This window comes from Bombus affinis, chromosome 11 (assembly GCF_024516045.1).
Source record: "Bombus affinis isolate iyBomAffi1 chromosome 11, iyBomAffi1.2, whole genome shotgun sequence".
NCBI lineage: Eukaryota > Metazoa > Arthropoda > Insecta > Hymenoptera > Apidae > Bombus > Bombus affinis.
Genome location: NC_066354.1, coordinates 10,931,130 through 10,947,138, shown reverse-complemented (window position 1 = coordinate 10,947,138; position 16,009 = coordinate 10,931,130). Strand labels below are relative to the sequence as shown.

The following is a 16,009-nucleotide window of genomic DNA, read 5'->3' as shown; positions in this document are numbered from 1 at the left end:
GTTTTTCCGCATAGACTTTATCAACGATTGAAAATTGACTTTGTCAACAGCGAGGAGCAATCGTACTGTGCATTGTATGTAAATGTTTTGGCAGCAGAACACACGCTTTTCGAGTAAGCTGAGGTATCGCTTACAAATCGATAGTCGACACATGGTGTGGTTCATATACGTAGGAGCGTACTATTTTGCCACGAAATATCGAAAATTGACACAACGAACGGCTACTATTATCAAAACGTTCACTTTGATATCACCTTGTTACCGTGAAACGCTGTGCTCTAAGATACGACGTACGCGCCATACGTAATGAACGTATTAACCCCTTTGCTACCTACGTATACTACCTATACTACCTATATATGTGTGTATGTATGTGGAAGAGCAGCGTCTCATTGTCAGCTGTGTACGCCGTATATGTACGGTGTTCCACGTTCACACAGTGATTTAGAAAGTAAATATATCTGGATAGTTATGCAGTGGCAAGACGAAGACGGGTCATCGACATTGTTGCACCTTGTGACCCAAATAGCAAACAGTTTTTAATTAGAGCACGGTTATAGCGAATGGGTGGAACACGAGTTACCGCAGAGATAATGTTTTGCTGGTATTCTGGAACGTAACGCGTAGAATGTAGAACGGTATATGTATTTTACATACAAGGAGCTACCCTAGAAGAACATATTATGTACAAGGATGTATAGAGATGATGGCACTATCGGTGAATGTGACAAACTGTATGATCTACGCGAAAACTGCTTCCAAAAGTATCTTCGTTCAGCTGCATCGTCGTTTACACGATTCGACGGATGTTCGAGGACAGGAATTTGTACGACGGTAAGATACTTTGAACGATTACTACTTACGAACGATCCATTGTAGGTGGTAATCGCTTCAGACTTACTCGAGATTCCTGACGTCCTTGTGGTCAACAAGAATTCAGACTGGATAGCGTCGATGTATATATTAATAATGTACTATACTACGAAGGATCCATGTAGATGGTAATCGTTCCAGGTATCTTATACTCTTGACATCTTCGTGGTTGAAAACAATTTAGATTGGATAAAGCGTGTTGGTGGTTATGCTAATAATGGTCGTCCTACGTCCGCCTTGTGTCCATAGTCATTCTATTTTGGAGGATCGCAGGAACTCGTACGAAGCAAAACCCCGGACGCACTGTGTGAATCCATTGCATAATTCATAAAGGAAGCTCTTGCATCGATGTATCTGGGTCCTTCGCTAAATCTGGTCCTGGAACGAGTGGTGAATTTTTAAAATACGAAACTTATAGGAACTTGGTTACCGAGGACAAGGCTTTTCGAAAAACTATGCGAGGATATGGTATTGTACAGTAGTAGTGTAACTTGTTTTGGCTTTCGTCTAGTAATGTGTTATAGTTATCGTATAATAATTCATAGGAATTACGAATTACGACGCGAACTTTACGTTTGCCCTGGGTACTAACATTTTGCTCGTAATTAGATTACCTTTGTGATGTTTCTGAGGAACTGGATGCATTGGACCACCTTCCCTTACAAGCAAACTTTTACAAGTACCTAGCAAGGATTCAGTATCCGGGAGAAACTATGGAGGAGAGGAACGAAGAACGTTGCAAAGGTTGTTTTCCCCTATTACAGTACTTTGTAACAGGTAATGAAGTTCATTTTTCTTGCGTTATAAAATCTACTTTCGAAGAACATCCATCATTGCCTTTATAAAGAAATTATAGAGAAGTTGATATTCAAGATTCATTAAAGATTGCAGCATTATCTGAATTTACTTTTGAAGAATATTCATCACTGCGTTGAAAAATATCTTCAAGAAGAAGATACGATGAAATTAATATTCGGTATTACGTATATAGTGATACTATGTGCAAGATGGAGTGCGGAGATCGAGTTGATACGTCGTTTTGCTCACATTAACACATAGTATATCGCCTAACTAACCCGTGAACAGATCCGTGACACGCATTTCATAATCGTAAATCGTAATTTCATATTTTTCGAAGTTAGCTCGTTTTATCGTATCTTAAACAGACTATAACTTCACGGAGTAAATTAAAATTCGCCTTTTACGGAATGACTATTGTGATTTGGCGATTATGATGAGATTACAAAATTCCTCGAATTCCTTATGCAAAACAACGTACGTTGGTATGCGAAGGTTTTCAGCGAAATTTCGAAAGCGATTCGTTAAAACAAAATTTCAACGAATATTTTAAATATATTTCAAGAATTTCTACCCTGCGGAGTGATCCACGATCACAGTCGCCACGATATCTCAATTGTTACTAACATATATGTATACGAATGATGCATATGAAACATCGTTTCTCCGAACTCTGAATCTAAGGACGATATCGACGAAGGAAAAATCTAAACGATCAGATGTAGAGAATGTTGTGTTTTATCTAAACATCAAAGTTCTAACAAATTGTCCGTTTTTATTTGTCTTTATTTATTCATTTTTGTGTATTTTTATCCCGAAGAATGAGAACGTAATAAAAAGGAGACAGTTGCCTGATACTTCTCCTATAACTCTGCAAAATTTCGAAAAACTCGGAATTTTTTGATTATCCAAGTTCCCTTTTATGATACGGTTCGTCGAGTAGGGTATACAGTGCAAAAACGAGCGAAACTAGGCACAGTCATATCAATTCGTGCAAGAACGCATAAAAATTCGTTCGAACGCGCGTGTGTCATTCATTCATCTTCGAAGTTATTTCAGTGTGCACAAGGTAGGAAGATTGTTGCAGTATTTGTCCACACCGAGCGTACAGTTTCCTTTGATGTAGCGACATTCAGCAAAATCACACGGGTTTTGACGCAAGTTAGCATGTATATATGTATATCGTTCAGGCCAGCCGCTATAGAGGTTGGGCTAGATTTTTTTTGCAAAACGATTTCAGCATATTCCATATGTCATAGAGCATATAAATGCTTTGTTAAAAAGTTATAACAGGAATACGTAAGATAACAACTGACTGATCATTTATTTGATCTTCACACAAACTATAGAGTTAAACTTTTTATATTATTTTTGAAATAAAAGTAATAAACTAATTGGAATAATTCATTATATTAAATTATCATTTTTTTATCGTTATTTCAAATGAAATTTTCCCAAGCGTCTATCAGCCTCGAGCTGCGAAGAAGCCTTAAGCAATTAAAGAATAAATTTTGACTTTCAAATAAAAAATTGTCGATGGTTAGAGATACCGGCGAAGAAATATTTCACAATTCTAAATATCAAAAGATCAAAACTGATCAGAAGATAGTGAAATGATACGATGGTCAATTCTTTGAAACTGTATTAGATTCAATTTTGTACATATTTAATGAATTAGTAGAAGCTTCGAATTTCAACGACTATATATTTGTATTTTATTTTAGATCTTTGATGTAAAATATTTAGACATTCTTCGTATTAAAATGCGAATCTGAAGCATAAATCTGAAAATGTAATTTTTGAATTTGTATTGTTTTTCAATTTATCGATTTGGTTAGACGAATCGATTGTCCCATCACGATTCAGGTAGAATCGGTAGAAACCAACCGTGAAACTCTATCTTTAATTAATCGCTCAATTATCGTTTCATTTTAGAGATAGAAATTTCAAACACACACAGTACAGGTTGTAGATGGAGAAAATCATTCAGGCAACTCTTCAGTGGTCACGTACGATCAAACGATGAAGAAAAAGCACGGAACAGGATAATCCAACCGGACAGAATAATTTCCTCTTTCATAAACACGAGCAGAAAAGCGATTTTGTTACTTTTCTTCCATTCATTTCCGTATCCGTCGTAGACTCTTTCTTTTTTCTTCTTGCTAACAGTTTAGTTTGTCTCATCAGTTGCTTCTCTTGTAGCGGGATTACTTTGATCACGTCCGTGTCTCATTGACGAACAGGGAAGCGGGAAAAGTTCTATTTCCGGCAGTAGATAATGATGGCTGACAGTAGCATGCACAATGGAGCGAAAGCGCATAAAGCAGGATGGAAAGCAGGAAAAGAGGAAAAGAGCGAGTGGCGATATGTAACGAACGATCTTTGTATTGAAAGAAGTAGTATATACTTACAAACTGTATAGTAATCCAATGTGACTACTTCAACGTGACACGTACTATCGTTACCGAGATCTTCAAAGTTTCTGGCGTCGATCAACCCTCATATGCATAATATGCAGTGTATAGGTACATATGTACGTAAATTAATATTATTTTACATAACTTGAGCGTCTGAAAGAATGGACTTTTTTGAAGAATTCATTTCGAGGAAGCTACGTAAGAAGTAGATTTCGGTACGATGTTATATATAAGAAAGTCTGACCCTTATGATATTTTCAATCTTCGTTATCGTCGCTGATAACCACCTATATCTGTATATGCAGTTGGTACGATGTTAAAACCTGCTAAAAAAGATGCAACCCTTTGCCATAGATTTCAACAGAGGTTGATTGGAACGAAATACATATGTGGATATTTTTGTTATATTTAGGATAAGTTTGCAGTAGCTTTTACAAAATTGCTGGTATGTTTAATAGTTTAGACTTATTTAAATCGAAAGGCTTTACGCTATTCCTTTATGGCGCTATAAATGTCAGGAATATCCTTTGTAATATGTGTATTTTTAATCCAAAAAATACAAGTTATCGATTTTTGATAACTGCATGCTTTGAAAGACCAGGCTGCTTTGAATTTGTAATTGTTTGCTGTACTCGCGAATGAAACGAACGTAACGCGTAAAAAAGAATTCAGTTGATAAATGATATTTTATAGCTAGCGTATATCGTGATAAATGTAATATACTCGCTAAACATGTAGCATATACGTTTTATCCGCACCGAAAACTTATTTATTTCGTGCAATTGTAGACGATTCGATAAAATATTATTTACAGAGATAACGGAGATAATCTGTACCAAAGTAGCACGGTTTACGCGCAATAAATGATACTTTATCACGACTACGCGCAATTGGACAAAATAAATTCCGCCAAGTATTTTCCACTTGTTATAGGTACGAAACAGTATTTTATCAAAATAGGAAACTCGCATTAAAGATAAAACCCCTTTTGCATTCGTGTCACTCTAGCGGTATTAAATGTACGGTCATGAAATTTTTCACGGTGTCGAGAATCTGTTATTAATAACCTCTTGAAAAGTTGATATAGACATTCAATACTTCTATAGCATTATGTTTCTGTATCACGTAAATTAGGGAACTGATATCTTTTACTTTCACGTATAGCGACGTATGTATAATATATTATTCGCAAATGGATTATACTTATTTATCCGAGTATAAAATTTCTCTAAAAAACTACAAATTAGTCGTTTTAGTCATTCTGATAACTCTAGCGTGAAAATGCATAAACAGTTACCATGGCTCGTTCACAGTGACTTTTTAGACTCATCTATTTGTAAAGGTGATTGTTTCATAAATTACATATCCTTCATACATAATCCCCGATCTCGTCTCTTCCAAGAAAGTCGTCCGTGAAAATTCGGTCTCTCTTCCTTTGTTTTTTCGTCCCGCGCACGTACCGACAATGGAGACGAATTAAATGACAATGCATATTAATTAACCGCCTGCCCCCTGTGAAACGGGTGAGGACAATCCACGACAACGATTCGCTGGGAATTCAGCCATGGACCAGGAACAAGGGCAATTAGAGAAAATCAATGTTGCACAACACGTTTGTATGTTGCATTTAATAACTGTGCTTGAGTGGAACTCGATTCGCCCTTTGATGGCATAACGAACCACCTGCAACGTCGCATGCCGCGCTTTTTCCCCGTTTGGTTGTGTTGTAAATTGCTTCGTTTCAACGAGAACGAAGACGTAACAACATGGTGCGCGCCCGTTGCTCACGACTGGATTATTTTCCCCTTTACTCTTATACCGTTTCTTTTATCCTTTTCCCTCTCCTCTTCGATCCCTTTTATTTATTTTTTTTTCGTTTTCAGTCGAAGCTGGCTAATTAAATGAATGCCTGCCGGCGTTGCGTCGCGAACCGTATCGATTTACGTTCCACGGGGTTGGTCATTAAAAGAGGGTGCGAGGGCAGGTTTTTTCTTTTATTGCACGATAAAAGGGGAACGTGTTTGGCGTTCGACTCGCTCTCTGATCCCCGGATCAAAGATTCTTACGTGTTTTTTTGTTTTATTCGCCCTTAATCTCTGGTGATTACGCTTTTGTAGAAATTTCATGTAGCCCCGAGCTTGAACGGGACAAGGCAGGCGAGCGATTGGCAAGTCGGTTGCTTTTATTTCGCAATTTCAAGTTTAATGGATCGCGTAAGATTTGTCGGCTTGTACGAAGCTGTTTGCAAGTGCAGCCAGCGTGTTAAGGTATTTTTGTAATTCGAATGTAATTCGAGTTAATTTGTGAAATTAAATGTTACTGGATGTGACTCGTGTAGACTTTTAAATGCCACTGATGGGTGCCAATTTGGCTAGATACGTCAGTATCGATTCCTTTATATTGCCTTGCCGATAGCATTACATTACGTTTTATCGATACAATCCACAAAATAGTAAATGTATCTACGTATTTTACTAAAGACGATTCTGTATACTTATATCGATGGTTAATTTTAATTTTAATTTTCCGAATATCCTATTCGTTTTTATTCAATGCTAGAATGCATGTGGACAATTTGGAAATATTTTATTCGTTATTTATCTTTTACAATCGTCCTCCCCCGGGATAAGACGAACTTCCAGTTATGTTTCTCCTTGGTCGCTTTGGAAATAATATGTGTAAAATTCGGATGACAATTAACGAGTTAACCAGTAACTCAATTTAGCATTTACAAAACATACAAATTCATCGGACCTTCTATATTCCATGGTTTTACAGTATTTATTACTTTTAGTTTCAGTAGGTTGTTTCCCGAGGTGTATTTTAGAGATGTAGCGTAAAAAATGGCGGTAAAAGATGGTCGAAGGAAAGTAAATAGCCTTTCGAAAATCTTGCTTCAATTTAACTCGCCGGTGCGGCGATAAAAAGCATTTCTTAAGTTTGCCAATATATCGACGCATATTTTATAGGTCGAGCCATTATCGGAACATCTCTTCAGACTAGAAACGGAGAGATGGAGGCCCTTGAGAACCAGGCTTTCGCCTGTCTTCACCTTTGGAAAGTTGAAGGAGATGTTTCACTTGTTGCTAGAGTGGTCGGACCACTTCGACGAGTATCTGGACAGATTGATCGCGGAAGGCGAGCTGATCGAGTGTCGTGAAATCTCGACGAGATACACCGCCGACCTGATCGGTTCTTGCGCTTTCAGTAACGAGATGAATGTATTCGCGGTCGAAGAGAGCCAGTTTCGTAGAGAAACGAAATATTTGGAGGCATGTTCACAATTCCTTTACCTTTTACATAAGCATTGCAATTTATCTATTTGAAAAGTCATTTATTGATTAGAAAATTTACAGCGCCTGCATAATTAACGTATTTGAATATTTTTTTCTTTTTTTTTTATACGATGTACAGAGAAACGTTAAGAAAGTATCTAATGGCATTATGCCTCTTTAGAACAGCGTTAGAGGATTACACGTTCTCAGGAACGAAAGTGATCATACGAAAGGGTTAAAACATTTTTATTCCTGTTTAGCCGATTCATAGAGATCTGAAAATTTATCCGAATGCGGTGTTCGATGCTGAAAGATTCACGGATGACGATCATGGATGATGATCCTAGAAATTGTATTGGTAACACGTTAAAGCTTGGATACAGTTGCTAGAGCGTAGAGTATTCAACAAATAAATTGTGTAAATCTATTTACTTATACCGAATGTATCTGAGGAAACGCAACATTTGATTAATATAAAGTTTCCTACCTTCGAGGCCAATAAAATAACAATTGATAAAATAATTTTGCAAGATGCGCTGGAAATCAGACAAGCGTGGGACTTATTACAGTCTTGTTGAAATTTAAAGTGCAAGTATGCGAAAAAATTTTCGAAAAATATGATACGGACAAGATGGCATTGTTCCAACCAACACACGGAATATACGTATAAGAAGATGATAAAGCTCGTGGCATAAAAGAATAACAAAATTTATATTGTTAACGTTTATATTTGGTTTAACGTAGCCGTATCGTATCCGCTCGACGTGGATTAATATATCGTATATGAGCGGATTGGAACGTTCTAACTGTTATTTTTATCTATATATCTGAATCGGGAGAGCCAGAAGAATATTTCTTCGTAGTAAATCGCTTCTAAAAACGTTATAGTTTTACAAGAACAAAAGTCGTTATAGGAAAGGGTCGGACTAGCGGGACGGCGATCTACGAGATTCATCGTGATTCCAATATTTACCCTGAGTCGGATCTGCTCCGATCCCAGGGGTTCAGTTCAAGAACGAGGATTTCGTGTCAGCAAATCCGATGTCCCACCTAGCTGCTTTTTAGAGACGGTTCAAGGAACTGCATCGGCAACGCCGTGAAAAATCTATTATTGTGTCCGGGGATCTCTGCGCTTCTGAAATATTGAATTCGTTTGCTTTTACGGAATCCTACAAACGTAGATATACTTTCTTGTTATATTCAATAAGATACCGCGAATAGAGTAACTTTCGAGTGTGTATTACATAGTTACTTCCCGAAGTAGTATAAACATGTAATAGGTAGCGCAATCAAGCGCGATAAGTAGATTGTGAATTTTTATATATTTAAGAAGTTTAAAGGCCAACAAATATATAAAATACGCTATCTAAGATTATCTAAAATTATATAAGATGGCTACCTATTTTTTCAATATTTAGGAAGCGGAAAGAAAGTTTCGTCTAAGAAGATATTAATTTGCACGAATATCAATAGTTAGAAGAAATACAGAGACGATATACAGTGAAAGTTATGCATCGTGTGTCTTATAATGAAACAGGAAACGTTGGCAAATCTGATTTTGATTCGTCGGTTAGTTTATACGAGAGACAGATGAAAATGACGAGTAACTGGAGGGTGGAGATGCTCGATGACTCGAAAGAAAAAGCAATGTCCTCGTCAGAAAGAGGTAATACTTGTTCGAATAACTAGATACGTAGTATCCAATCGATGTAAATTCGCAAACGCGAAAGGTGGTTTACTGCAATCATTAACAAAATTTAATGTCGTTCTATATCCGCTTAAAAAATATAGGTTTCAAATATAGGAGCATGGAAAATCTTATGTCCGGAAATGTAAATCAACCAAGTTATAATTATTTAGAGGAAACGAGAATCGATAGTCGAGGACGTATTTCTGGGTATATGCACGTGTACTTGATTACGTTGGTAACTGTTGAATTAATAAATCTGTTCAAGTTAAATTTCGCTAGAAAATTGCCTGCTAAATGTTGCAACAGCGCGAGGTTTCATGATTTGCACACCTTGCACAGTTTGGCATAAGAAACACGTGACGTGGCAGAGATGAAACAAGGATGACGTTTGAGGGCAAAGGGTTGAAACAAGTAAATCTTGTCACGACGGCGACGCGACGCGGTGTTCCTCTCTTTCTTGAAGCGCTTTTTAAAGAATTCGTTTTGGCTATTTTCGTCGTTGTTCTTTTCAAGCGCGCCATGAAATGTTCCCCTTGTTTAACGAAATATCGCCCTTTATTTTATCGTTACTTTTTCTTTCTTATCCTTTTTCATTTTCTTCGCTTGTTCTTTGTGGATAGAAAAGGATGGAACATTTTCAATTTCGCAAGTTGCACTCATCGCGCTATTACAGAGACGCTATGCTTTTGTATAACTATGAACATTCGCGCATCGCTAAACGTAGAACAGTTCCGACTAAAATAATTCTGACAAAGGCGAGGATTTGAAGAGCGTAGAAGTTTTAGTTATTTACAACAAACAAAACACGAAATTTCCTTATTTCGGTAGTTGATGTCGAACAAGTATCTATATCCCGTCACGAAAGTTTAGTATTTTTAACACTAATCAAATTAAAGGATTTCGTCGTAACATTTTTATGAGATAAATGTAAACATATTTTTTAAATTCCTGCTAGAAATTTGTTAATACATCGAACAAGGTCAGAGTTAATTCGTATCGATATGTTAGCTCAAAAATATGCAAAATATTCTATGGCAAAACGTGTTTTCTTCTTTTCATCGATAAGTCGGGTTATTGTCATTATCAATAGCGTTTGAATAATAGAATCATAACGAATCATGATAAATCTGGTATCCATTGTATTATCACGGGAAGACATCCTAAAAGTACTCCGCATCGCGTGGCTAGTGTGTATTTTGAACTTAACCCCTTTCTTAGGGTGCGCCCTAGAAACTTATTGCAGAAGCAATAAACTTCCTTCTCGAGTGCACGATTGTCGACTTTTCTGTGCTTTTAGTAACCCGCTCGTAATGGTGACGAACGTGCCACCTCCTATTTCATTTGATGAAATCCTTTGTAACGGACTCGAGAGATCATAATTGACGGATATGGTAACAGTATCTTCAGGTTGCCGATCTTTTAAACGTTACGTCCTCGTAACAAGTTTCGTAACAGATAAAAGAGTTTCTTTGAGATACTTTTTCTAGCGACTGGAAATTTGTTCGTCCGTGTTTAAATCTGCGCTAAAGATATTTAGTTACTCGACGCTAGAATTATTGTCCAAAGTATAAAAATACTGACAAACATATCTAAATGAAAGGGTGTTTTGTTACCAAAAACCGTTCAAATTTACAACCACGTGCTATTGCTGATCTATAAGGCTACTATCCCAAATTACGAATGTGTATCAAAGAAATTTGAACTAAATATGTACCTATATTATGTAAAATAGTTCGCAGTAGTTTTTTAATAAATAATTTTAATAACTAATTCTAGATACAGAAAGATACGCATCTTGGATCGGTATTTTATTAGTTTTATTACGCTGGTGAAAAGTTAAAAAGCTAGTTCTAGTCGATATTGTAAAGTTCCTAACAAACGATAATATAAAAGACGGGCCAGCACGCTGTAACGTGGCACGAAGCGGTTTATACCATCGTACATTTCCACGACACGGCTGGCCGATCGAGCGCACGTGCGCAAATCGATTCCCCGCAGCATCGAGATGAACGAGGAATGACGTGTACGGTTTGCGTAATCCAATAATCAAGCTTTAACAGTTTATCGCAATCGCGCACCGTTCAGTTTATTCTCAGGATGACGAAAAACGAGAAAAACGAAGAGAAAAGATTAAAAAAGAAAGAAGAAATACCGAGGAGGAAAAAATGTTATTCCCTTTGTCGAGTTTGCAGCAAGGCAAAAGCCGAGAAAGCACCAACCCGTGATACATATTTATGAAAATGTTCATTCGAAAGTTCGACATTCAAATGGGACGGTTTTCAATTGCAAGCGAGAAAGTTTTTTCTCCGCGCGGCGAGAGAAAAAAGCTGCCCGCTGTTTGGATAACGGCTGGCTCGACTTTCCACGTAGAAATATTGCAACATTTTCGGACATACGAATCCATTTTTGTCCTTTCTACCGCGCTTTAATAGGTTTCGCGGCAGTGTATTTGCGTTGCAAAGGCCGATGAAAGTTTCGTAAAAATCGGCTGAGCGCATGAAACGCTGTTAAGTTCGTCGTACCGCCGATGGAGGGTAGTAGGATAGCTATTTCCGGATATCTGATACACTTCCTAATAAAAAGATACGGTAACAGGTAACAGCGTAGTAACGGTAACTAATGGAACATGAACATTTCGTATATCTAACAGTAACATTTCGTATATCTAACACTAACAGTTACCTGTAAATTTTAAACGAATCGTAGATCAACGAATTGCTAAATAATAAATAGTTAATAAATAGTAGCTTCGAGCGGTGTCTTGTTATCGGTGTTTATTTACGAGTGACGATTGTCTTTTCGATTTCATAGCAACTTTAAGACTTTTCCCGAATATGGCGTGCTCCTTTCGGCTCGACAACTTAGACCCGCGTTCTTCCAAATGAAATCCGTTCAGCCGTGCTGTAAGTAACAATGAATAATCCGAATCTCAGTTTTAGCGTTGATAATAATGATAAAATAGGACTTTGTGCGTACTATATAATCAGGCAATGGATTTCTATGCGTTTATGCGAAACTTAAAAGTACGGAAATGAATCCGTACAACGTGCAAAATTATCTCGAGTATTTAAGGTAAAATGTTTGTCGTAGTCTTCGATAGGTAAAACGAATCTTCATTTAAGTTTCCAATTCTTTAGTTGCGTTCATATCAAAATATACATATTCGTATAAAAATTCTTGGGACAGTGTATTCAAAAATGATCGAAATCGGTGATGAGGACAAGCTCACAAATACGTTAGCTTTATACCTTATAAAAAATTTAAAGTAAGTACTTTTGTATTTGATACGTAAATACTAGAAATCTTAATGACGAAGTAATAATTATTTTGTAAATCATTTATTTGTCGTTTTAAATATTCGACATACTATACATGTATATGTACGCATTAATCCTGAAATAATAAGAAATTGAGGCATTGAACTGAGAACGTGGTGCGATAAAATGTGGTAAACGACTAGTTTGAAATATTTCTGCGCTAGTTTTATGGTGCGTTTAAAAAATTCAGATACAACTTGAGATATAAATTTTGATACTTTGTGGTGGACAATGTTTCGACAGAAACAATGGATAAATGTATCATAGTACTGTATTAAAAATTATTCTGTTTACTATAGAGCCTCTGTTGTCTTTTACTTTCTAGATAAACAACAAGCGAGGTAACGATACGCGTTGATTAACCAGCGATTCAAATTTAACGAGCTTAATGAGAGAAGTAGCAATAATTAATACAGGAGCTTGCGTTCAAACTTCCTTTATTGGCTTTTATACGAATTTATAACATGGTTTTTAATATGCTGAACATAAATTTGCTCCTATACCCGCTAGATACACAGTGATCGTGTATGGTAAAATGTATGGTATGGTATGGTAGAATTCGCCGTTATTTGGAGAACCTCGTTTCGAAAAAATTCGATGATTATCGGTTAATCGGGTCAAGAGTTTTTAGAAAGAAAAGGATTAAATAATTTGAGGAACGAAAAGAACGAAAAAACGTGGAATAACTTATGGACAGGACTGCGCATAAAATACGAACCGACTCGATCATTCAACCAAGCCAGAGCATCATTGGCTAGAATCTGCTCGATTCTAACACTAATATTCTTTATTCGCGTCAATCAACAGCGCGATCATAACATTCACACACGGAGTAGAACCTAAATAACCCGTAATCGGTTTCAAACGTTCTCCGCTAATCCCCTGGATAACGAATGAATGGTAAATACGACGTTGGAGCTTCTCACACCGTTTTCTAACATTTATCTGTTCACCGGGGGTTGAACAAGGGGAATAGCCTGTAGTGATCAGAGCGTGGCAGGAGGGGGTATGAAAAGTGGTCGGAGAATGCTTTAAGCCAAACTGGAGCCGAAGGGTGGCGAAATCGCACGAATCGTGCCGACCCGAACCGAAAGCTCGGTTGCCCCTGTCAGTAGGCCTGCCGCAACGCAGCAGTGAGCGCGCCTTCTACCACGCGCTGAGATTACGCGACTTTTTCCCTGAATTCCGTCGATATTCGCCATACTTCCACTGATTTTTGCTACCGATACGCTTCGCTTATTATCCGTTAGTAAAACGATCGTAACACGAGATAGATTATTGCTCTTAAAACTCGTGATTCGTCGTATTGGTGCTATCTTTCGTATTTTGTGTACGCCTTTAACGTAATTGTACAGGTCTGTTTTACAGCTCGAGGTAATTGCGACAGTGAATAGGATGGGAATTAGGTCTGTTGGAACAAAGGAATATAATTAGATGCGATCTGATACCTCTTTACAAGCGGTTGTCCTTGTTCTTGCGTTTCGATGGAGCATTCCAGCGGATGAATAAAAATCCATCGATTCCGAGCAAGCGACCTTAATCGTTCGTATTTCCAGCGGGACCAAAAGTTACCAGTACTTTCGAGGCTATTGGTCGCGTAGAACTGTATCCAGGACGAAAACGAGTTTGTAACCGTTCTATCGAACAGAAAATAGGAGTCCTCGTTGTTGCTCGTTAGTTTCGATATTCGTGGGTCTTGGGTGATCGTGGCAATCGAAAAGATAGTGGAGTCGTCGTCTTCACCGGACGTAGCGGGATTCCGATACATCATGGTGAACCATAAAGCGACTCTGATGACATCCCATGCACCCTCCGAGGCGATCGTATCCGATGGACCCTAATGACACCGGTTCGATGTTATCATCGGCATCGTCGGGGTCGTCTATTCCCGTCGCTTGGAACAGCGCGTCCTACGCGGCCAACTTGCACTGAAAAAGGGCAGCGTTACGTCATTATCGGCGAACAATGACGGCAAGTCGTGTGATGTGTAACCGTGTATGAAGCGAGCGTTAATGGACCGTGGACGGAGCGTACGATTAACCGATCGAGTAGCTCCATTAATAACGACGAAGACGTTTTATAGAGAACGCACGCAGTTGCATCGAAGGGGATGACCGAGCAACTTTAAAAAAAGGACGAAGCACCCTCGTCGAGCCGCATTCTCGTTCGGTCGTTTCGTGAATGAATCCCGTTCGATCCGTTTGCTCGACGTGCACAGTTTGTACACGCGTCTGTGCATTATTCTACGTGTGTGTATGCGATCGTCTACGGTCACGGTAACGCGAAAGTTGATCGACGGTTTTCTCGTCTCTGGGAAGCTGGACTATCGTCGATCAGTCGACGTCGATGAACGTTGTCCAAGTCGTACGTACGTAAATATTCGGGTTTATTCGTTCGTGTCGATAAGTTGGTGAAAAGAAGTTGGAAGTAGAAGCGGTAGAAATCGCGATGTGAAGTTACGGAGAAGCGAGTGTGCTGTGTGAAGTTGGCGCGACGGTGGGCCACGACGAATAGCTTCTGGAATCCCAGAAGACGGAGAGAATCGGTTCGCAAGCGAAGTTGCAACTCAACCTATCGGAGAACTAGATTCATTGAAACTTATCAGCTATCTCGAGCAACTTGCTATCCTGGAGTTAAGGTGTTGGATATTCGAGGGAGAGCAGGGGGATTCGCCAGGACTCGTCTGTTCAATTACACACAGTCCCAGGATGAAGGGGATGCTTTTGCTGATGAGCACGATGGTTTGGTTTGTTGCGGCGGAAGTTTTCCTTGGCGATGTCGACGAGCCGAGTAAGTAACCGAAACTTCTGATTCCCAACCATCCACGTAGCTAGCAACGTTCGATTAAAATACAGCTGTAATTATATTTGCGATTATAAGCAATTTTCAACGACACGGTCGTAAAGACTGTACCTAAAATACCGGACACACGATGTCTGTAAAATGGTCGTATAACGCGCAGATTTTGTCACGGGAGACTGTCTGGCTATCATTTTAAAGATAGTCTCCATCACCTGTGCCGCTAGTTTAATCCGTCTGCGCACCTCCGACTTTGATTATTTGCAAATATTTTGCGACGCCGTGCTCCGCTTAATATTCTATTCTACTCCTTTCTCTTATACGGTATATAAACCATATATGTACATCTTCGCTGTTGCAATTTGGTTCACCGTGAAATGGGTATGAAAGTTTTAGTGACTCGATATACGTAACGATAAATATTTTATAGCTACATTTTCGATTTTCCTATCTTTGCTCAATGAACGTGAGTTTTTGACTCTCAAAGAAGTCTTTAAGCAAAAAGGAGTCTTTAAAACGAAGGTAATTTTATAGGCAAGCTGAATAATTCCGATGTCTAATTTTTAATAAAAACTATATTACACGCGATATCATTTAAAATCCAAACTATCCTTGACAGTTTGTCTAAATATCTCTCATAGATTATACCTACTCATCAACTCCAGACTAGTTGATGTAAACCGAGACTCGTACCACGAATAATTAATACACGAAATCCGGGCAAAATTGGGAGAAATCATTTTCTAAGAATACGCAATCCATCCAATATCCGTCGTCGCGACGATAATAAAGCTGATCGAAGGTAACCAATAAAAATCGTCAAATGGAACTTTACCCGAC

General features: G+C 38.2%; 1 protein-coding gene across 2 annotated transcripts in view; it reads left to right on the top strand.

The window, feature by feature from the left end:
- Window positions 1-16,009, top strand: part of LOC126922193 (hemicentin-1-like) — a 101,192-nt gene that overhangs the window by 32,499 nt on the left and 52,684 nt on the right. Inside the window, exon 1 of one of the 2 annotated variants that reach the window (XM_050734547.1) lies at window positions 12,866-15,160. The exons of the other annotated variant lie outside the window; for it this stretch is intronic. Within the exon in view, the coding sequence (XP_050590504.1) occupies window positions 15,079-15,160 (82 nt within the window). The 5' untranslated portion in view covers window positions 12,866-15,078. Of the gene's footprint in view, window positions 1-12,865; window positions 15,161-16,009 lie in introns of those variants that run through there. 2 annotated transcript variants of the gene reach the window in all.